Genomic DNA, 23,200 nt, shown 5'->3' on the forward strand with positions numbered 1-23,200 from the left:
GGTGTCTCTATGGGGCATGCTGGGTGCTGTGTGATGTCATTCTAGGTGCTGTGGCCCCTCTATGGGATAGGCTGGGTGATGTCACCCTGGGTGCTATGGTGCCTCTATGTGGCATGCTTGGTGCTGTTCCCTTAACTATTACACTATGCAGCCACTACACTGGGGGACATCCGGGGCACCCCAGAATAGAGGCTATCAACGCCCTGGCCTAAATTATTCATGCACTATCTACGGTGTGTAGTAATAAACATTACTTTTTCCATTAAATAATGGTGTTTTTTAGTATAAAAAATATAGGGCTCTTGCAAATATTCCAGTGGCCTTATGTCATCACACCACTCTCTGATCTCAATTCATGGTGATCCAGAATTTCCAGCTACTGTAGACAAGGACAGGGGATTGAGATGGTGGAGCCAAGCTGACTTCTATTAATATCCTCAGCACTGATTCTGAAGTCAAAACTGTATCGCAATTGCAAAAGAAGAAAGCTCTTGCACTGAGTGAAACATTAGGTATCACTAAATAGCCCATATAAGCATGAACGTAGCAATCACTCCTGCGACTCCTGCCATCGTAGTGGGGACCAGAGGATTTGGGGGCCCTACTCCTTCCTCTCCCTAAATGCAAGTGCAGCCAAATAGCAAAGATACTTCCCCACTCACTCACAAAAACTGTGTGCAGGAGCCGATGTAATTTTTTCCTGCTTCCAGAAGCTGCTTCAAAGCAGAACACTCTGCTGCCGATTACCGGCTTCCAAACCTGTGGGGTTTGGGGACAAAGGAAGCCCCAGGCATTTTTGCAGGGGGCCCAATTGTGAATTATTTCTTGACATGAAATTGCAAAGAATTTAATGATCTCATTGTCTGCACTACAATTTTACTGCTGAGAGACGTAGCCCCCACCTGCACCTAATCCTTACCCCCACATATGCCTAACCCTAATCCCCCTACTTATGCCTAACCTTAATCCCCCATCTACCCTAAACTCTCCTACCTATGCCTAACCTTAACCCCCCACCTATGCCTAACTCCCCTACCTATGCCTAACCCTAATTCCTCCTAGTAATGCCTAACCCTAACCCCCTCTACATGTGCCAAACATTAACCCAGAGTTCCGCTATAGCCACTAAATTTAAAAGCCGGAGTTTCGCTATAGTATAGTGGAACCCCTACATCCGCATAGCCACTAAATATCCTGCGCCCAAAGTATAATTATCCTGTGCCCAATGTAAAAGTCAGAGAGCCACTATATTATAGTAGAACGCCAACACCCACCATAGCTGCTAATTATACCGCACCCAAATTACCACTGCTGCGACGCCATAGCCTCAATTTATACAGCAGTCTATGATCAAAATATAGACGCAATCCACACCAAAGTTAACATGACCACTGATATGATTTTTTTTATACTCAATAATGTTAATGACCTGTTGTCAGTTAACCTAATTTGTGTGTGTTTTTGGCATCAAATTAAAAATGAGCATGTGTAATTTTCACTAACAATACCATTCTTGCACTGCCATAACAACAGAGGAGGCAGGGGTAATCATTGCACCAGGGCCCCTGTTTACAAGGGGCCTACATGGAGCTCTCATCTAGCCACTGCATTAGCTTTGAATAGTGGTACCAACAAACACACAGTGGCCTGTTCTTTGGTTGTCTGTGTCATGTGAATATAATACATGCATTATTGGGAGGGGGGGTGACGGGGGAGACAATGGTCCATGGCTCTGTAGCTACATTACCAATTTCTTAATTTCAGCATTTGATATGTTGTGTTTGTTGTATTGTCATTTAAATACAGGGCACAACTCATTTGAAAATTATTGTATTCTGTTTTGTTTTGTTTTTTTACATTTTAAACATCCCGATTTTCTAGTTTGGGTAAGGCTATTTTTTTTATTTTATTAAAGTACCCCTGAACCAGGTAAAAAATAAACTAAGTCCATGGAAGGCTAGATTACTTTCAACTGACTACTTGTTGTCTTTGGGGTCGATTCTGCTTCCTGTCCTCAGTCCTCTTCTTCTTCAAATGGCTCTATCAGTCGAAGAGCCTCTCAGAAACTTCCTCCATCGGCAACAAGTGGTTCAAAACAGTGCATGTGCAACAAAAGGAAGTGCCCATCCTTGAGGACTTTCTTTCACAGTGCATGTGGGGTAAAAACTCACTCATCTACAGTCCCGGGAGGCTAGGTAAAAAAAAGCATCAGCAACTAGGTAAGGGAGGGAGCTTAAAACAACGAGCAGTATAAGGCTTCTCAGTATAGTGCTGGATACACACTATGCGTTTTCGCGTGCGACGCGGCCGTCGATACGCGTCGATTCGATTATTACCGACATGTCCGATTCAAGCTTCGATGGATCATTAGGTCGATTTGCCATACTTTACATGGCATTCGACCTAAAAACCATCGAAATTCGTTCGGAAATGTTCGGGAATAATCGAACTGACGCGTATCGACGGCCGCGTCGCACGCGAAAATGCATAGTGTGTATCCAGCATAAGGTAAACCAGCCCTCCATGGGATTAATTCAATTGTCTTTCACACTTCCCCGATGTACACTCATTTACCGTTTACCTTGGTAAAAAATAACTACAACAAGCAAAACCAGTAATGGGTAAGGTAATTAAGTGATTTTCACTCAAATCTAAACCTCCATTGAATGTAAAAACAATTAAATGTAAAATAATTTAGCACCACAAATTTAATTTGGCTGATATTTGGATAATGCAAGTTGGATTCAGATTCTAAAAATGTGGATTGAATTTGAACCAGAACAAGATCTCACCACTGATTGTAGCAATAATGAATATTATATAACATGATTTGCATATATTACTAATCTGTTGTTGCCACCGCAAATACACTCACCGTAATTCCTCGATCTTGCTTTTCGGAATAACTGCCATCAGCTCACTGAAATTATGACCGTTAAGATTGTTACCAGTTAGGTCAAGACTTGTCAGGGTAGAATTATTTTTTATTCCAGTAACCAGGTGGGAGCAGGAATCAGGTGTAAGATGAATATTACCCAAGCTATAGAGAAAGGAAAGAAAGTTAATATAAAATTAATATATTTCTAAAGATTCAATATAACTCTGTAATTGCAATCTGTTAGAATGTAAGTATACTTGAATTCTAGGCCTCAGGTACTAAAGTCTAGTAAAGACTTGAGATGCAGGGTCTCTTTAAGCATAGTTTCTTGGAGAGAAATTATGATGTCATTTACAAGAAGCATGTTCCTCTAGAAGGACACATAATATGTTTTCAGGTCTAAATGTCCCGACATTCAGTCTATGAAACGGTAAACAAAGCAGATATTTGGAAAACATTGCATTCCGTGCATCTAGGGCATAAAGCACTGGCGCACTAGATGATGATGTGGGTCACATGCAGGGTTGCTCAGCAGGACCCCGAATGCGAAGTTTCCCCGAAAAATTCGGGTGTTTTTTAGGTTTGCCGCATGTGAACCCGAATGCTGCGATTCCGAGCCGAACCCGAATACGAAGCATGCCGAATGCGCGCGCTGGAATTCGACCGGATGGAGCTGTGGGTTCGGTTTCGGCTTCGGGATTCGGGGATGACGTGATTGGGCCAATCAGAAGTCCTCCTGTCGAGGAGCTGGCAACCCTAGCAACCAATCAGAGGAGGGGAGCCTGGCCCTCCCCTCCTCTATATAAGGCGGCGGCCATGTTGCGGAGCCACGCACTTGTGTGACTGCTGCTGGTACTGAGAGATTCTCTAGTGCTGTGCTGTGTCTGAGCAAGTGCTTTTCACTGCTAAACCTAGCGTTTTGCTTCCTAAACACATTTATTGTTGTCTTATATAGTTAGCTAGTATTTTGATTGTTTTTAGTCTGCTAGTGTATAGTGTATACTGTGCTAGGCTAGTGTTAGTCTGTGAGCAGGCTAGGCCTGCTAGCCTAGGTAGCCTTAGCCTACTACTAGCTTAGGTAGGTTAGGGATTCTAGTTAGTTGTGTACTAGTAGTACTAGTTTAGTTAATTGTTACTGCTGTAGTCTGTTACTTTATTAGTTTCAGTACTGTGTTAGTTAGTTACTGACTGTGAGTGACAGGTCACCACCAGCATCCATTGTGAGTGACCTGACCTGTGACTGTCTGTCACCTCACCTGCCCGAGCCTATTGATTGATTGCGTCTGACCGTGTGTGACCGTTTTTAATTGTCACCGATTGTCTGCCGCACGACTTACTTGTAGCCTATTACGCTAGGTGTTTCTTAGTTACCTGCGTGCGTGCATACTTCTAGTGTCTACTACTATACTACTAGTCTACTAGTCTAGTACCTGTTCACTAATTTTTTTTTCAATTTTACTGTGTTATTTTATTATCATCTGTAGTGTGTGTAATAAATAAGAGTTACTTACAACACATACAGGCCACCACACCAGCATCCGTTGTGAGTGACCTGTGACTGTCTGTCACCTCACCTGCCCGAGCCTATTGATTGATTGCGTCTGACCATGTGTGACCGTTTGTAATTTTCACTGATTGTCTGCCGCACGACTTACTTGTAGCGTAGTACGCTAGGTGTTTCTTAGTTACCTGCGTGCGAGCATACTACTAGTGTCTACTACTGTACTACTAGTCACCACCAAGTCACCACCAACACAGACTTTATTAAAGTTTACACCCTTTCCCGCCCTCTTCTACTTATTTTTTTTTTACTGTATTTGTATAGTGCACTATGACTGGCAGAGGTAGAGGGCGAGGCACCACCAGGAGAGGAAGCGCCATTGCAGGAGCCACTGCCAGCAGCAGCAGGTCTGGGACTGGTGCGCCGCCAGCCACTGACCGCAGGGAGGAGGGAGCAGAGGCGCAACAGCAGCGTGTTGCGCCCATCTTTGAGACGGGTCGTCGCCCACGGCCCATTGGGGAGAGTCAGGTGCAGGCTGTGGTGGAAATGATGGCGGGGCAGGAAGCCACCTTTTCCAGCCAGGCCTCCAGCACCAGCGAAACTAGTGCCACCAGCACTCCTGTCCGCAGCAGGCCTCCACCAGCGCTTGAGGCCATGGTCACGGTGACCCCATCGACCAGCCTGCCCTCAATGAGCACGCTCTTCTCCCCTGAGACTGTGACCATGTACAGGGATGTTTTGGAGAAGTATGAGTTGGAGATGATGGGGCCATGCAAGGAGGAGGAGGAGTTACAGGTGCAGAAGTTTGTTGTTGGCGCTGAGGAGGAGGGGCGTGATGCAGGGGATGTTGGGGTAGAGGAGTTGGTTGAGTCGGGCTCACAGGATTTGTTTGGGGTTGATGATGATGACTTGATAGATCCTTCATATGTGCCACCAGTACCACCAGCACAGTTGGTTGAAGGCAGCTCATCATCGGAGGAGGAGGCGTCTCTGGCGCAGAGGCGCGGCAGCAGCAAGGCGGCCAGCACAGGGCGTGGAAGGCAGGAGCCACAGCCTACTGCTTCAGTCGCTACCACCACTCGCAGCAAACCTCTAACTACAACCAAAAAGGCACAATCCTCCAAGGGCACCCAAAAATCCCAGCCCTCAAGCGCAAAGAGCAGGTTGAAGTCCCCAGTCTGGCGGTACTTCACCAAGTGCCCAGTGGACCCGACCCGTGCAATTTGCAACAGTTGCAATCTCAGTCTCAGCAGAGGTCGCGATATCCACAAATTGAGTACCTCGTGCCTGCAGACCCACTTACAGAGCAGACATTTTGAGGACTTTAATGAGTTGGAGAAGCTTATGCAAAGTGGTGCAGGCAGTGGTCAGAGCCAGACAGCCACTGCACAGATTTCAGCAGCAGCAGCCGACCCTCCTGCCCATCCAGCAGCAGCAGCAGGAGCACAGCAGCAACTCACTCCGTCCCTTGCTTGGCCCACGTCCTGAACCTGGTGGTGCAAAAGTTCATGCGCACCTACCTGGGGATAGAGGAGCTGTTAGAAGCGGCGCGGAAAATTGTGCGCACTTTCCGCCGCTCAGCAGCTGCCGCAGCAAAACTGGCAGACATCCAGCAGCAGGAGGGCCTGCCACGACACCGCCTTATCATAGATGTGCCAACTCGCTGGAACTCCACCCTGGCGATGTTGGAGCGGCTGGTTGAGCAGAGGAGGGCTGTCAACCGGTACATCTATTATGCCACTGTCGCCCGCACCGGCAGCAGAAGCAGCACTACACTCCAGCTCCTCACCAACGCGCAATGGGGGCAGATGCAGCAGGTCTGCTTGGTGTTGGCTCCCTTCCTGCAGGGAACCAACCTGGTGAGTGAACAACGGGCATCCCTCTGCCAGTGGGTGCCCTTTGTTTGTCTGCTGGACAGGGCACTTGGCGATTTGGTGGATTTGGGAGAGGAGGCCCTGAAGCAGCTGGAACAGCAGCCGCCTGTGCAGTCCACTGCTCCGCAAGTATTTGAGTCCCTGGAGGAGGAGGAGGAGTTGGAGGTGCTGGACGTTGCTGCTGGGGGGGAACATCGGAGCGCAGCAGCAGTGGTGCGAGGGTGGAGAGAGGAGGAAGAGTCTCAGGGGCAAGAGGAGGAGGAGGATGCTGACCCTTATGTCTCTGTTAGACAGTCCACCCTGTTCCCCATGGCAGCGCACATGCTGCGCTGCCTGCGCACAGACCCCAGGGTCAAGTGGATGCAAGCAAGGGAGGACGCCTGCATCAGCATGATCCTGGACCCACGGCTCAGGGGGAGGTGGGATCAGTTTCTGCCTGCCAGAGACCGTGAGCAGCGAGCAAGGGAGTTGCAGGAGATCCTTGTTCGGCGACTGGAGGAAGCCTTCCCCCCGCCTTCCACTCCCTCTGTCCCTGTCCAGCAGCCAGCAGCACAGCAGCAGGTGCCTGCGGCCAGCAGCTGCATCAGGCGCCCAGGCTTGCTGCATTAATTTACCTATGAATTTATTTATGTATTTATTTATTTATTGTATTTCTACCGGACTCCTCCTCCTCCTGCTGGCCTGCTGCATTGATTTACCTATGAATTTATTTATGTATTTATTAATTTATTGTATTTCTACCGGACTCCTCCTCCTCCTGCTGGCCTGCTGCATTGATTTACCGATCAATTTATTTATGTATTTATTTATTTATTGTATTTCTACCGGACTCCTGCTGCTGCTGCAGGCCTGCTGCATTGATTGACCTATGAATTTATTTATGTATTTATTTATTTATTGTATTTCTACCGGACTCCTCCTCCTCCTGCTGGCCTGCTGCATTGATTTACCGATCAATTTATTTATGTATTTATTTATTTATTGTATTTCTACCGGACTCCTGCTGCTGCTGCAGGCCTGCTGCATTGATTTACCTATGAATTTATTTATGTATTTATTTATTTATTGTATTTCTACCGGACTCCTCCTCCTCCTGCTGGCCTGCTGCATTGATTTACCTATGAATTTATTTATGTATTTATTAATTTATTGTATTTCTACCGGACTCCTCCTCCTCCTGCTGGCCTGCTGCATTGATTTACCGATCAATTTATTTATGTATTTATTTATTTATTGTATTTCTACCGGACTCCTGCTGCTGCTGCAGGCCTGCTGCATTGATTGACCTATGAATTTATTTATGTATTTATTTATTTATTGTATTTCTACCGGACTCCTCCATCCTCCTGCTGGCCTGCTGCAATGATTTAACGATCAATTTATTTATGTATTTATTTATTTATTGTATTTCTACCGGACTCCTCCTCCTCCTGCTGGCCTGCTGCATTGATTTACCGATCAATTTATTTATGTATTTATTTATTTATTGTATTTCTACCGGACTCCTGCTGCTGCTGCTGACCTGCTGCATTGATTTACCTATGAATTTATTTATGTATTTATTAATTTATTGTATCTCTACCGGACTCCTGCTGCTGCTGCAGGCCTGCTGCATTGATTTACCTATGAATTTATTTATGTATTTATTTATTTATTGTATTTCTACCGGACTCCTTTTCCTCCTGCTGGCCTGCTGCATTGATTTACCAATCAATTTATTTATGTATTTATTTATTTATTGTATTTCTACCGGACTCCTCCTCCTCCTGCTGGCCTGCTGCATTGATTTACCTATGAATTTATTTATGTATTTATTAATTTATTGTATTTCTACCGGACTCCTGCTGCTGCTGCAGGCCTGCTGCATTGATTTACCTATGAATTTATTTATGTATTTATTAATTTATTGTATTTCTACCGGACTCCTCCTCCTCCTGCTGGCCTGCTGCATTGATTTACCTATCAATTTATTTATGTATTTATTGTATTTCTAAAGCGGCAACATATTACACTGCGCTCATTTTCATCCTGCTGCTGTCAGTGGTCCCACCGCCCACACAATGCATTGCCTGCTGCCAGTGCCACACGTCACTCCACCTCCTCCTGCTGCTGTTGTATTTATCCTGCTGCTGTCAGTGGTCCCACCGCCAGAGTCCACACTATGCATTGCCTGCTGTCAGTGCCACACGTCACTCCTCCTCCTGCTGCTGTTGTATTTATCCTGCTGCTGTCAGTGGTCCCACCGCCAGGGTCCACACTATGCATTGGCCCCGCCCCTTTGGAGGTCAGTGTGTGTGTGTGGCTGCTGAGGAGAGAGGACCTCTCCTGCTGAGCTCCAGCAGATCCGGCTGCTGGTGTGGATTCCAGTGATTCCTGTCTAAGACCCAGGACCCTGTCAAGGCTGAGCGAAGGAGGAGGGAAGTAGGACTTTGTGTGGAGGTTTAGGCTCCCCTGGGCTGGACGGCTCTGGGGGCCCTGGGCCCTGAGAAGGCATCCCTGTCCTCCAGAATGGAGGCTCATGAAGCTAAGGACAGTGCTCCAATGGCAGGTGGAACTGTGAGTACGGTTGTAGAGTGGCACAGGAGTGTCAAATCTATACAGGAGACTTTGGACTCCCTGCAATATGACTTGAAAAAGCGTATTAATAAGTACGGTCAATCGTGGAAACCGGCTTTTTTAAAATCAAATCCGCAGCTACTGAAGCTGCAAGAGCAGATACAGCTGAAGAAGCAACAACTGGAGGAGTTAATTGCAAGTGGTGGTGTGTTTGCTGAAGGTTTGAAAAACCAAAGGCGGTTTGCGGCAATAGAGACTGGGAAAGTGGATGAAAGTGTGCAGGGCACAAGTGGAGGAGAGAAGCCAAATGCTGTGCAGAATGCAGGTGTTTTGGAGGAAACTGGATTACCTGTGATGGCTGGAAGCAGCAGTATGCAGTCGCAGGGTGTGCAGGAGACTGCTAATTCAAATTTTATGCAACAGGGCTTTAACAATGTTTTCTCTCCACAGTATGGACAAAATGTGCAACATTTCCCTGGACAGTTACAGCAATATGGGATGTATCCCAATATGCATTATCAAAGCTTTGCAAACAGTATGAATAACCCGTTTTTTCAGCAGCAGAGTTTGTCTTTATCCCAGTCCCCTTCCTCCTTTCCTAATGTATCCCCAAACCTTTTCCCCAGTGTAAATTTCCCAAATGTTTCAAATCCCTACCTTGTCAGTCCTTCCCTTGTCTGTAATACTCCAAGTTTGTCAAGCAACGTCTATGGGCAAGCTTTGCCCTCACCCAAGATGGCGCTGGGGCCTGGAGTCGGCGTGGGGCGTGGCCTAACAGCGAGGGGCGTGGCCTAACGGGTGCGACGGAGAAGGTGGAAAAAAACTATTTTTAGGCATTCCTGGGGCTGGGAGAGCCTCTGCAGAGGTGCCTGCAGGTGGGCAGAGCTCCCCCAAATCCCCAGCAGCGACGAAACAGGCAGCGGATGGGTGCTCTGGAAGTGATGTCAGCGTGACCCCACAGGTCACTTCCGGGTCGGCTGGCCAGCCACAGAGCGTGGCTGATGTTTCAGGAAGTGCTTCTGGTGGGGCGGCATTATCTGATGCTGCCCCAGAAGGTCATGCTGGCAGGATTGACCAGAAGGGAGAAGATGGAGGTATTGATAGGGCAGCGTCATCTAGCACTGCTCTACAGACACACAGGGAGGATAAGGTAACAGGCACTGCTGCAAAAAGGAAAAGAGAGGATGGTTTGGAGAGAGAGAGTATGGTGAGTGAAGAAAGTGTGCAGGGGGATGGGAGGGTACTAAATGTCTCTGGGAAAAAGCCTGTCAACAAACAAATTGCAATACCTGCTGTTGGTGTGAAAAATGTGCCATATGCTAATGTGTTAAAGAAAGCAGTGAGCAATGAAAATGTAAAACAGTTTGTGCATGATGTGGCTGGTCAATCAGCTAGTAACAGAAGAAATGTGGTGAGGGTGAGTTACAGAAAGGGTGATAGTGTGATTTACACACGGAAGACTTTTATTCAGCTGCTGCTGAAAATGGGCTTCAAGGCGGTGGACTTTTATGCCACTTTGGCCCCTGAGAGCCCCCCCTCTTTTTTCGATGTCAGCTTTTTGTCCCCGACTGGCTTAGACACATTCTGGGAGAAGTATGAAAAAACCTGGAAGGCAAGTGAGGAGTGGTCTGGGTTAGTTCCCCAGTCTGTGTCTGGTCACTCGCTGGACAGAAAGGTGACGATCGTGGTCCCGAATGAGTCCATTCCTGTACATGACCTCATGGTTTGGCTGAGGAATTATGGAAAACTGTTGGAAGAGCCAAAGAAGGTAATGGACGAGTTCGGGATCTGGGGGGAGGATGGGAGCTGATGGTGAGGTTGGACAGAGTGGGGAATGTGGTCAAACATATCCCTACTTCTGTCTTTATCGGAAAAGACAGAGTGGCGGTCTACTACCAGGGGCAGCCTCGTGTATGCTATAAGTGTGGTTCTCGCAGCCACTATAGCATTTCTTGTAAGGAGGTGAAATGTTCACGTTGCCATGCTTTGGGGCACTTAGCAAAGGACTGCAAGGACATCCGTTGCAGTATTTGTCTTAAATTGGGTCATCCGTATTTGCAGTGCCCTGAAGCATGGGCTAATGTGGATGAAGAAGTTGTTAAGGAGATGGAGAAAATCTTAGAGGAAAATTGTGAAGAGGAGGCCTCTGGTGGTGGACCGTTACACTCGAGGCCTGCTGCCTTGGAGCCCAAGACTATTGTGCCGCTTTTCCTGTCTGTGTTAAAATCGATGCCTCCACCTTCCCCTCCCCCTTCCTTGGTCCCGGTAATTAAAAAAATACCGGAGGTGGGATTGGGTGCTGAAGCAATTTTTAAAATTGCTGTTCCTGGGGAGGGAAAAAATGTATTTTCTGTCTATAAAGAGGATGTTGTTCAAGAGGAGAATAAAAGCCCTTCTGAAAAAGCCCCTGAAAGTAAAAAGATGGAGGAGGGTGGGAAAGGAAAAATGGTAATACCAAGCTCCCGAGAGAAACAAAGACGGAAGTTGCAAATAAAGGTAAAGGGAGGAATAAACAGAGTGAGGAGGTGGAAGAAAAAGAAGTGGAGGAGTCAGAAAGGTTTATAGAAGTAAAGTCAGCAAAAGAAAGAAGGAAGGAGAGAAGGAAAATGGTGACGGAAAAGAAAGCTAGTGAAAAGCTAGAAGAGATTAGGAAGAAAAAATCTGTTATTGTAAAAAATAAGTTTAATGCGTTATCTGAGCAGTCTGAAATGTTTGATGGAAATATTGTAAATAGTGATGATGGTGAAGGGGAAAGTGTGGATATGGAGGTGGGTGGTGCAGTATAAGGAAGACTAGGCAATCTTTTTCATTTGCCCTGATGGAGGTCCCCCCCCCCCCCCTTTAAAACTGGCAACCATTAATGTTGCTAGTATGAGATCTGTGAGTGCTCGAAGGGAAGCCATATTTTTTCTCAGTCAGTTTGATGCCGACATTTTATTTTTGCTAGAGACCAGGTTGCAAACGCTAGGTGACATACATGAGGCTAAGAGGGATTGGCACCATGGTCCTTCTTACTGGTCTCTTGCGGCTGAGCCTTACACTGGGGTGGCGGTCCTTTTTAAGACTGATATGGTAACTTTCCGGCGGGTAAGTGAAGTAGAGATGGGGCGATGCTTGGTCATGGACGTCTCTGTGAGGGGGCAGAATTTGAGGCTGATTAACATCTATGGGCCTCAGTCTGAGAGGGAGAGGAAGCGCCTCTTCACAGAGATCAAGCCATTCTTGTTTACAGCCCAGAAGGTGGTCTTTGGTGGTGATTTCAATACCGTAGTCAGGTGAAGGGACAGGAGAGGTACCAAGACCCGCCTGGGCTACGATAGCAATTTTTTGAATAATATGGTTAGGGATGCTGGTCTGGTAGATGTGCATATAGAGCACACTCCAGATGACACAGGGTTCACTTATTTCAGTGGAGAGCGTAGGAGTAGGATAGATATGTTTTTTGTTAAGGAGAGCTCTGCTTCCTCATCTCCAAAGGTGCAGGTGGTGGATTTCTCCGATCACTGTATTCTGTCTGTGGTGTTGAATGTTGCAGATGTCCCTCCAAAAGGAAAGGGTATCTGGAGATTAAATTTGTTGCTGTTGGAAGAGGAAAGTGTAAGACAATCTTTCAGGGATTTTTTTCAGGCACAGGTTACTTTGCTGGACTGCTGCAGCAGTAGGTCTGAGTGGTGGGAGATGGTTAAAAGGCGAGCAGTAGGTCTTTTCAAGAACATAGCAAAAAAGAGAGCTTTTGGTAAATATGTTACTTACCAGCGTCTGAGGCGGAAACTTGAAATCGCTGTCTCGGGGGATGGTGATCCCGGTGAGATTAAAAGGATCAAGGATTTGTTGCGCAAGAGTCAGTATGACCGGCATGCTTCTTTGCTTCTGGAAAGGGATTACGGTAAAAGTCACTCGCCGGACCCTTATCAGAATTGCAAACAAAGTGTAGCAGTTAAGGTCGTTTATGGTCTCAAGGATAGTACAGGATCTCTGGTGCAGTCCAGAGCAGGGATTCTGGAAATCGTGAGATCCTTTTATGCTGAACTGTTGGGTAGCAGACCTCTTGATGAGACAGAGATGGAATCTTTCTTGTGTGATATTCCAGGACTGGTGAATTTAGATGTTCCTCTTGCGTTTTTGACAGAAAGAATTTCTGCTGAGGAAGTGGCGAAAGCCATAGAGCAGCTTGCTATTAAAAAGACTCCAGGGCCTGATGGCTTGACGGCTGAATTTTATAAGGTTTTCAAGGACATTCTGGCACCTGAATTAGCAGAGGTTTACAATCGCAGTCTTGCAGAAGATGAGCTTCCTCCTTCTATGAGAGAATCAGCAGTTATTCTTTTGTCAAAGGGTAAAGATTCTTCAAGGATTGAGAATTGGCGTCCAATCAGCCTTCTCAATGTTGACCGAAAGATTCTGGCCAAAATAATTTTCTGGCGTCTGAGTCAGGTGGCAAATGAGGTGCTTTCTCGCCAGCAACACTGTTCTGTCCAGGGGAGAAGCACTTTTTCAGCTGTATTAACGGTTCGGGAGATTCTGGAGAGATGCAGGGCTGCTGGTTGGGGAAAGTACTTACTGGCGTTGGATCAGGCAAAGGCATTTGATCGTGTCAATCATGAGTATCTGTGGATGCTCCTTAGTAAGTATGGTCTGCCAGGGAGGTTTATCAATTGGCTTAAAGTTTTGTACAAAGGTGCTGAAAGTTTCCCGCTTGTCAATGGTTGGGTTGGACAGACCTTTGAGGTCAGATCTGGGGTGCGCCAGGGGTGTCCTTTGAGTCCCCTGCTATATGCTTTTGCCATTGATCCTTTCATAAGAAGGATTGAGGGTGGAGCCTTGTGTGGGGTGCTGTCAGGCATTGCTGGTGTGCCTCCTCTCAAGGTTGTGGCTTATGCTGATGATGTGACTGTGGTGATCTCTGGGCAAGAGGAGGCAGAGGGCGTTTGTGCAGAGATTGCCCGTTACTCATTGGCATCAGGTTCCAAGATCAATCAGGATAAATGTGAGATTTTCTGGATGGGTAAGGAAAATGAGAGCTTCTTGCTTCCGGTCTCTTTTCCAGCACCAAAGGAAAAGATCAAAATACTCGGCATAGAATTTGGCCCGGGTGACTATGGTCACCAAAATTGGGAAAGCAGACTAAAGTGTGCTGAGGCTAAGGTGGTCCGCTGGAAAGGTTGGAGATTAACTTTCAGAGAAAGGATTGACATAGTCAAAACCTATCTGATTCCAATTATGTTGTATGTCAGTTTTGTCTGTATTTTGCCAGTGTCTCTTCACACAAGGATCTACAGCTTGTTTTTTCAGATGCTCTGGGGAAATAAGATGAACCACATTAAGAGGAATGTCACCTATCAAGGCAGAAGGGTGGCTTAGGGATGGTCAACCCGGTGGTTTTCTTTTCTCTGTTATTTATTAAGCACAATCTTGGTAAAATGTATGCGGAGGAACTGCCTGGATGGATGGGTATCTTCCAGTCCTGGTTTAAACCTTTTCTCAGGCAATGGGAAAGTGGTGGTTTGGTGAAAAGACTGAGAGCTGGTCCTGATTATCTCCCGGCCTATGTTGCACCTTGTCTGAAAGTGATGAGGCAATGAGAACTGACTAAGGAGGAGTTTATCTCAATCCCTAGGAAAGCCCTGGTAGAGAGAGTGGTTGAAACTTTTTTTCAGGACCCATTGGCCCTGAGAGATTGCCCAAGCCCAATTATGGAGGAGAGTTTGCGCTTGCTATGTTCTCCTAGGATTCCTAACAAATTCAGGGACTTGGCTTGGCTTTCCTTTCATGGCAGACTCTTTGTTAGAGGAAATTTGAAGTTCATTGGGGATAGGGATCGTGGCTGTCCTCATGAGGAGTGTGGTGGTGTGGAGGAGACCATGGACCATTTCCTGGTGGACTGTTCCTTTAAGAAAGAAGTATACAAACAGGTGGGTAGGGCTTTAGGTATTCCTTTCCTTGAGCGGCTTAGTTACGCGGAGTGGACTTATGGAGCATTCAATAACCGGGGGTCATTTAATTTGGACACTTTATTTTTAGTCAGTTTAGTGATCCGGTATTACACTTGGAATTCACGGTGTCAAATTGCGATCCATCAGAAAGTCCTCCCTGTCCAGGTGGTGGTGCATGGCATTATTGGTGAGGTTGGGAAAATTCGGGGTCTTGAGGAGGGAAGGTTGAGTCGGGGGGGATGGTGTCTGCTTTGGCGGAGCATCAAGCCTCCATGACTTGGCCAAACCTTCTCTTTGGTGAGCTTTCTTTCTCTTTCCACTTAGTTAGAAGACCTAAAAATAAGGAATGGTTTGCAAGCATAAGGAGGAGTAAGATTGCCTAGTCTTTCTTGCTGTAATATGTAAATAGGGTGCAGTGTTGTTGTATATAGTGTATATAGTAAGCCAGAGTGGCATGATTTATGGTTTCAGTCTTTCAGTTGGACTTGATATGGACTAAAAAATGAAGCCAGAGTGGCATGATTTAAGTTGTGTTGAATTTTTTAGTTCTTTTCTAGGTATGGACTTATTATGGACTAAAGTACTAATGTACTTAAGGCGGTTAGCCTAATGTTTTGTTATTTATTTACTTGGATATTTTATAATTTTTGTATATATGTTGCAGTATTTTTAATAAAAGAGTTACTATGCATTGCCTGCTGTCAGTGCGGTCCCACCGCCAGGGTCCACACTATGCATTGCCTGCTGTCAGTGCCACACGTCACTCCACCTCCTCCTACTGCTGCTGTTGTATTTATCCTGCTGCTGTCAGTGGTCCCACCGCCAGGGTCCACACAATGCATTGCCTACTGCCAGTGCCACACGTCACGTTTTCAGTTTTGTTTTTTTAAGTACACCTATTTCAATGTGAATTCACTTTAAAAAAACACACAAAAAAACCCCGAATTCACGAATACGAATTTTTAACGAATTTTTAGGCGTAACCTCGAACCGAATATGAACTCGAACCGAATTTCGTGGTCGAAGGCGAATTCGAATGTCATGCGGACCTGAATTCGAATGTACCCGAACCGAATTTTGGTACATCTGAGCATACCTGGTCACATGCCCATGCCCGCCAATTGTAGGCTTGGGGGTATGGCTCGGGTGATGTCAGAATTTAGCTCTTTGATGTTCATATAAAAGAGGGAGACGGGATGGCAGAGGGCTACTTCTACTTCGTCTTCTGCATGCTATCCTGCTCTCTACGCTTCCTATTTAGAATAATAGCTTCATGTCTGTATGCTGTAAATATATGTGATGTACATAGGACATAGGAAAGACTGTTTATACTCTGAAGAAATCAACATGTAACAAAAGATGCCTGATTGCTGAATAAACCCCTTAAAGGTGAAGGTGGCTGTCTCCGCTCTATCTCCTGTATGCTGTCGCTGTGAGTTGTAGCTCTAATGAGTTGCTGGTCCCGGAGTAAAAGGTGTGTTGTGCTGTTGCCAATAGCAACCAACTTATAGGTTCTTACAGTTGGTGCCTGAAACCCTAGGCCGATCCCAGATCCATGATTGGTGATCCAGGTGTGCACAAGAGTCAGTCTAATTAAGACTTCTTGAAGCAGCGACTTACATCTCTGTGAAGCAAGCACAATAGAACAGGAGAAGTTACGAGGCCAGAGACGAGAAGTGCAAAGCTTATCAAGAGGAGGTAAGCACAGTGCAGAGTGAGTCTGGAGGTTTCCCGGCGGTAGGTGCCGATGTGTGTGGCCTGTGACTGTACACGCAGGTGAAGGTGTCCAAGGCAATGGGTTTGGGCAGATCCCATTAGGAACTTCAGTGCATCGGATGCCTGTGAGAAAACTGCGCCAAGATTGCTGGGAAGTAGACTCAGAGATCGTCTGGTAAAGAGGCCACGCGACGCAAGAAGTTTAACAAGGTGAGTAGGTGTTATACATGTTTGTCTTTAAACATGCATGTTTCCTTTCACTTGACAGCGCAGTGTCCCCCCGCAGCAGAGAGCAGGGGGGGGGGGGGGGGGGGGGGGAGGCTGTGGCTGAAGTCTGCAAAGTGTATCTGTATAATGTGTATGGTGTTTTGTTTTTTTTCTTTTCTCTCTCCTTCACTCTCTTTCTCTCTCTCTCTCTCTCTCTCTCTCTCTCTCTCTCTCGTTCTCTATAGGCAGCATTCACCCCGCCCGTTAGAAGTCAATGGATGGGGGGGGTGAAGGAAGCCAGACTTTGGGGAGAGAGAGAGAGGCTAAGAGCTGTAACAGTGTTTGGCTTTTTCTTTGACATTCTGCAAAGTTTCAATGCTACGTGTCAGTTTAAATGGTAATACTTTGCCTTTTTTTATCTAGTATTAGTTAGGCAGTGCACAGCAGCGAGCATTTTTTTTTTCTTTTCCATGAGTTATCTGTTTTGGGCTAGTGAGCTCCCTCGCTTCGCTTTCTTGTGGGAGGGGTGATTAGGGTTATGTGTGTGTGAAATTCCGGAAAGTGCTGTTTTATCTTTTTATTTCATAACCTCAATCAGGGGCGTTTCTAGGGTCCTTGGAGATCGGGGGCACCTGTGGGCACCAGGCAGGGAGGTATATGCGCCGCGGCAAAAAAGGGCGTGACCATGAGGTGAGTGGGCGTGGCCATGGGTGGGGCCAAATGTACATGAACTTCGCAGTGGTGTAAGCTACAGATAACGGGCCTGCCCATCGAAATATTGGATGGAGCCCCCTGTCCTTTATTTAGATAATTTACAATCAGTATAGGCATAGATCAAAGATGTATACGCACATACAATTTTGATTGGTCAATCACTGACCCCCAATTTTACCACCCCTGTGCAGTAAGTGGGCCAACAGACAATGGGCTTGATTCAGTAAGCAGTGCTAACTGTTAGCACGCTGGTGAAAAGCCCTTTATCATGCCTAAACTCAGTTTAGGCATGATAAGTTTAGGTGTGATAAGTTTAGGTGTGATAAGTTTAGGCATGTTAAGTTTAGGTGTGATAAGTTTAAGCATGATAAGTTTAAGCACCAACTGGGTTAGCACCGCAGTGCACAGCTGATCAAAAGTTTTGCGCTAGCAAAGTCTGGTGCACTTCGCATAGAGTTTAATGGTGCTGCTTTGCGTGCGGGACTTTGTGCGCGATCTAAACTTATCTAAACTTAGCATGCCTAAACTTATCACGCCTAAACTTATCATGCCTAAACTTATCACGCCTAAACTGGCTTTTCACCAGCATGGTGCAATGGTTATCATGCCTAAAGTCTCTAACTGGGTTAGCACCGCTTTGTGAATCGAGCCCAATGAATTTTATGAACAGAGCTAAAATTGGCTAATCAAAATTGTATGCGTGTACCAGGCTTTACAGCTAATACTGTACATACTGAAAGTAGCAGGGATCAGCATACAATATAGCTGGTTTACAATCAGTAAAGGCACAGAGTAACACCTTACACTGTACACACTGGAGGTAAACCAGCACATAGTGCTGGCACTAGAGAACAGCGTATACTGTACATACTGTAGGCAGCAGAATTCAGCACACTGCAGCTAGCGTGCCAAAAATATGAGGATCACATTGTGCGGCGTGCTTATCGCGCCGCACCGAAAAATGGGTGGGCCATGGACCAGAATATAGGTGTGGTAACGGGTGGAGACAAATTTTACATGAACCTAGCAATGGTGGGACATTAGATTATGACAGTGGTGGCGAACCTTTTGGAGGCCGAGTGCCCAAACTGCAACCCAAAAGTCACTTATCTATCGCAAAGTGGCAACCGCAATTTAAACTAAATACTGTACAAACGTTTTAACTCATACATGAACATTATAGAAAATCCAAGTTGAAAATAAACTGTGAAGATAAACAATTTCATTCATCCTACTCCTGAAAAATGTATTAAATTTTTTAGAACCTCCCAGTTTTATTTTCTGTTTTAAAAAGCTAAAAAAGTAGGTTTAATGCTATTGTCTCATATGATAAGGATTCAGCTTTTCCCATAGTCTCGCAGTTAGCAATCATGTGACCCCCAACAAGACAAATTCAGCAATCATGAGGCCCCCAACAAATCATGAGGCCCCCAACAAGACAAATTCAGCAATCATGAGGCCTCCAACAAATCATGAGGCCCCCAACAAGACAAATTCAGCAATCATGAGGCCCCCAACAATTCATGAGGCCCCCAACAAGACAAATTCAGCAATCTTGAGGCCCCCAACAAATCATAAGGCTCCCAACAAGACAAATTCAGCAGTCATGAGGCACATAAATAGACAGCATTTCACATAAATAGGCAGAATGCCCCCTTACAATGGTAGCTCTCCAAGTTAGGTAGTGAGTGACAGGGACCCCAGGTTAGCTAGTGAGTGACAGGCGCCTCCAGTTAGGTAGTGAGTGACAGGGACCCCGATAGTGAGTGACAGGGAGCCCCTTTAGGTAGTGAGTGAGTGCCAGGGAGCCCCTTCAGGCAGTGAGTGAGTGCCAGGGAGCCCCTTCAGGCAGTGAGTGAGTGCCAGGGAGCCCCTTCAGGCAGTGAGTGAGTGCCAGGGAGCCCCTTCAGGCAGTGAGTGAGTGCCAGGGAGCCCCTTCAGGCAGTGAGTGAGTGACAGGGAGGCCCTTTAGGTAGTGAGTGAGTGACAGGGAGCCCCTTTAGGCAGTGAGTGAGTGACAGGGAGCCCCTTTAGGCAGTGAGTGAGTGACAGGAAGCCCCTTTAGGCAGTGAGTGAGTGCCAGGGAACCCCTTTAGGGAGTGAGTGAGTGACAGGGAGCCCCTTTAGGCAGTGAGTGAGTGCCAGGGAGCCCCTTTAGGGAGTAAGTGAGTGCCAGGGAGCCCCTTTAGGCAGCAAGTGCGTGCCAGGGAGCCCCTTTAGGCAGTGAGTGAGTGCCAGGGAGCCCCTTTAGGGAGTGAGTGCCAGGGAGCCCCTTTAGGAAGTGAGTGAGTGACAGGGAGGCCCTTTAGGGAGTGAGTGAGTGCCAGGGAGCCCCTTTAGGGAGTGAGTGCCAGGGAGCCCCTTTAGGAAGTGAGTGAGTGACAGGGAGGCCCTTTAGGCAGTGAGTGAGTGCCAGGGAGCCCCTTTAGGCAGTGAGTGAGTGCCAGGGAGCCCCTTTAGGCAGTGAGTGAGTGCCAGGGAGCCCCTTTAGGGAGTGAGTGAGTGCTAGGGAGCCCCTTTAGGGAGCGAGTGAGTGCCAGGGAGCCCCTTTAGGTAGTGAGTGAGTGCCAGGGAGCCCCTTTAGGTAGTGAGTGAGTGCCAGGGAGCCCCTTTAGGTAGTGAGTGAGTGACAGGGAGCCCCTTTAGGAAGTGAGTGAGTGACAGGGAGGCCCTTTAGGCAGTTAGTGAGTGCCAGGGAGCCCCTTTAGGCAGTGAGTGAGTGCCAGGGAGCCCCTTTAGGTAGTGAGTGAGTGACAGGGAGCCCCTTTAAGAAGTGAGTGAGTGACAGGGAGCCCCTTTAGGAAGTGAGTGAGTGACAGGGAGGCCCTTTAGGTAGTGAGTCAGTGACACATAGTCCCTTTAGGTAGTGAGTGAGTGCCAGGGAGCCCCTTTAGGTAGTGAGTGAGTGCCAGGGAGCCCCTTTAGGTAGTGAGTGAGTGCCAGGGAGCCCCTTTAGGTAGTGAGTGAGTGCCAGGGAGCCCCTTTAGGTAGTGAGTGAGTGCCAGGGAGCCCCTTTAGATAGTGAGTGAGTGCCAGGGAGCCCCTTTAGGTAGTGAGTGAGTGCCAGGGAGCCCCTTTAGGTAGTGAGTGAGTGCCAGGGAGCCCCTTTTAGGCTGTGAGTGCCAGGGAGCCCCTTTTAGGCTGTGAGTGAGTGCCAGGGAGCCCCTTTAGGAAGTGAGTGAGTGACAGGGAGGCCCTTTAGGTAGTGAGTGAGTGACAGGGAGCCCCTTTAGGTAGTGAGTGAGTGACAGGGAGCCCCTTTAGATAGTGAGTGAGTGCCAGGGAGCCCCTTTAGATAGTGAGTGAGTGCCAGGGAACCCCTTTAGGTAGTGAGTGAGTGCCAGGGAGCCCCTTTAGGGAGTGAGTGAGTGCCAGGGAGCCCCTTTAGGGAGTGAGTGAGTGCCAGGGAGGCCCTTTAGGGAGTGAGTGAGTGCCAGGGAGCCCCTTTAGGGAGTGAGTGCCAGGGAGCCCCTTTAGGAAGTGAGTGAGTGCCAGGGAGCCCCTTTAGGAAGTGAGTGAGTGCCAGGGAGCCCCTTTAGGAAGTGAGTGAGTGCCAGGGAGCCCCTTTAGGGAGTGAGTGAGTGACAGGGAGGCCCTTTAGGGAGTGAGTGAGTGACAGGGAGGCCCTTTAGGGAGTGAGTGAGTGACAGGGAGGCCCCCCTCTAGCCGCCGCCGCCGCTCCCCCCCCCCCCCCTTACCTCGTAGCAGACCTCATGATCAGCGGCGACCCGACCAGTACCAGCGGGCGCCGGACGCACCTGCTCGATATGCGGAAGTGATGTCACTTCTGCATATCAGTGCGGGCGCTGGGTCCTAGCGCCCGCACGATTGGTCACTGGCTCGCCGCCTGATCCTGAGGTCTGAGACGTGGCGGCTGGAGGGAGCCGCTGACAGAGGCGGCAGCGGCGGCCGGGAGATCCGTGGCACCCCAGGGCAGAATGGGGGCACGTTCCCCCCCAAAATAGGGCGAGCGACGCCCCTGACCTCAATAAAGGGAAGAAACCTGTATCTAGAAAATTACAAAAATACTTTTATTTGTCAATATCCAAAGTTGATAATAATTTTAATTTAAAATACCAAAGCCTTATGCACATATGGGGGTAACATATGACAAGGTATATGTGAGGGAGCGCCGCCCTGGCCCTCACAGACGTCACCGCGCTGGATCCAGGCGGAAGGTGAAGGGAGGCGCGTCCGTCGCCGCTACTATGATGCGCTCCCAACTCATCGCGCCTACAGGCTGTCAGATGGTATGGCCCTGTATCACAGGCTGCCATACTATCTGACAGCCTGTAGGCGCGACGAGATGGGAGTGCATCATAGTAGCAGCGACGGCCGTGCCTCCCTTCGCCTTCCGCCTGGATCCAGCGTGGTGACATCTGTGAGGAGCGGGGCGGCGTTCCACCCGGGTCTGACACACTTTGAGGCCTGCTCTGACGATGCTGGTACTTTGACCAGTGAAACCGGTCGGCATTTGGGCCTATGATAGAATAAGCCTGCACCGAGGGGGAACTGTGGATGACGTCCTTTATCATCATTCATGTTGCTTCCGGATGAGTATCATTGACTTTTTTATGCCTATCTATTTAACAAGCATCGTATGGCTATACAGTGTGTACTTCCATACACTCACATGGAACTGTGCTTATTCAAATAGAGCTGATCTGCCACTACTGAGTAAATTGCCGAATGTATACTGATTACCTAATGCATGGAGGTGATGGTGTACCATTCTGAATGATTTATGAGGGGACACAGCTGGGTCTTTCTGGGAGAGTGCTGCATAAGGTATATTTCCTGGCGGACTGGTCAACTTTTACTCAGCCCCAGCCCAGGCTGTTTGATGTTTCCTCAAGTTAATACAATGATTTTGATGATTTGAACACCTCTATGACGCCCTAAATCAATACTCAAAAGGACAACTCTGCATAAGGACTATATCCTGGCGGACTTTGCACTGTCCTGGAGTCAACTTTTAAAAGGGGCAACTCTGCAAAATGTTTTCATTTTGGCGGACTTGGTTCATTTTGGGTGGTGATCTTTGAACCAGCACATTAAGCAAATATCAGTGTTATTATTAAGGAGAATTTATGGAGTGAACTGTACACACATCTTTTTGCCATTTCTATGATTCTTTTTATCTTTTTTTGGCTTTAAGAGTCTACTTTTTTCCCTTTGGATCCAATAAGGGACTAGAAAACTGGCCAGTTTACCCAAAATATTGTGATACTATACTGATGCTATGAGGTTGTATTACCTTGTCATATGTTACCCCCATATGTGCATAAGGCTTTGGTATTTTAAATTAAAATTATTATCAACTTTGGATATTGACAAATAAAAGTATTTTTGTAATTTTCTAGATACAGGTTTCTTCCCTTTATTGAGATTATGAATTAATTATGCAAGGTCTTAGACCTAGGAAAGTATATATTATGTTATTTTTTATTAGACCTAGACGTGTGCAATAGTTTTATCTTTTTATGTTTTTTCCTGAATCAAGGTTTTTCTTTTCAGCTGTGTGTAACATTAATTTGTATTGTTGTAATGTGATATGCTAATGTGTCAAGCAGTTTTTCTGTATGTTTTTTCTCTCCTAATTTGTAGAGAGCATTGCTATGGGAAACGGCCATTTTTGTCTGATATTCCAGGACTCAAAATGGTGCCTCTGACTTCGGGGGTGGATCCCAGGCAGTCATGACACTCTAATGGAAAGAGACTTCTGTGTCCAGGGACAAACCCTCACCCCCGCCCCCAGGAGGGAGGAGGGTGGGGGCGAGGTGAGGGAAGAGAGCATAGGAAATCAAGCCAGGCTTGTGGG

The 23,200-nt window shown here is 47.2% G+C and overlaps 1 protein-coding gene across 1 annotated transcript in view; it reads right to left on the reverse strand.

The window, feature by feature from the left end:
• The window catches only part of LOC137532576 (NACHT, LRR and PYD domains-containing protein 12-like), a 184,218-nt gene that overhangs the window by 64,339 nt on the left and 96,679 nt on the right, over window positions 1-23,200 (reverse strand). Inside the window, exon 7 of the mRNA XM_068253231.1 lies at window positions 2,876-3,040. Within this exon, the coding sequence (XP_068109332.1) occupies window positions 2,876-3,040 (165 nt within the window). The remainder of the gene's footprint in view (window positions 1-2,875; window positions 3,041-23,200) is intronic.

The sequence above is a fragment of the Hyperolius riggenbachi genome, chromosome 9 (genome assembly GCF_040937935.1).
Source record: "Hyperolius riggenbachi isolate aHypRig1 chromosome 9, aHypRig1.pri, whole genome shotgun sequence".
NCBI lineage: Eukaryota > Metazoa > Chordata > Amphibia > Anura > Hyperoliidae > Hyperolius > Hyperolius riggenbachi.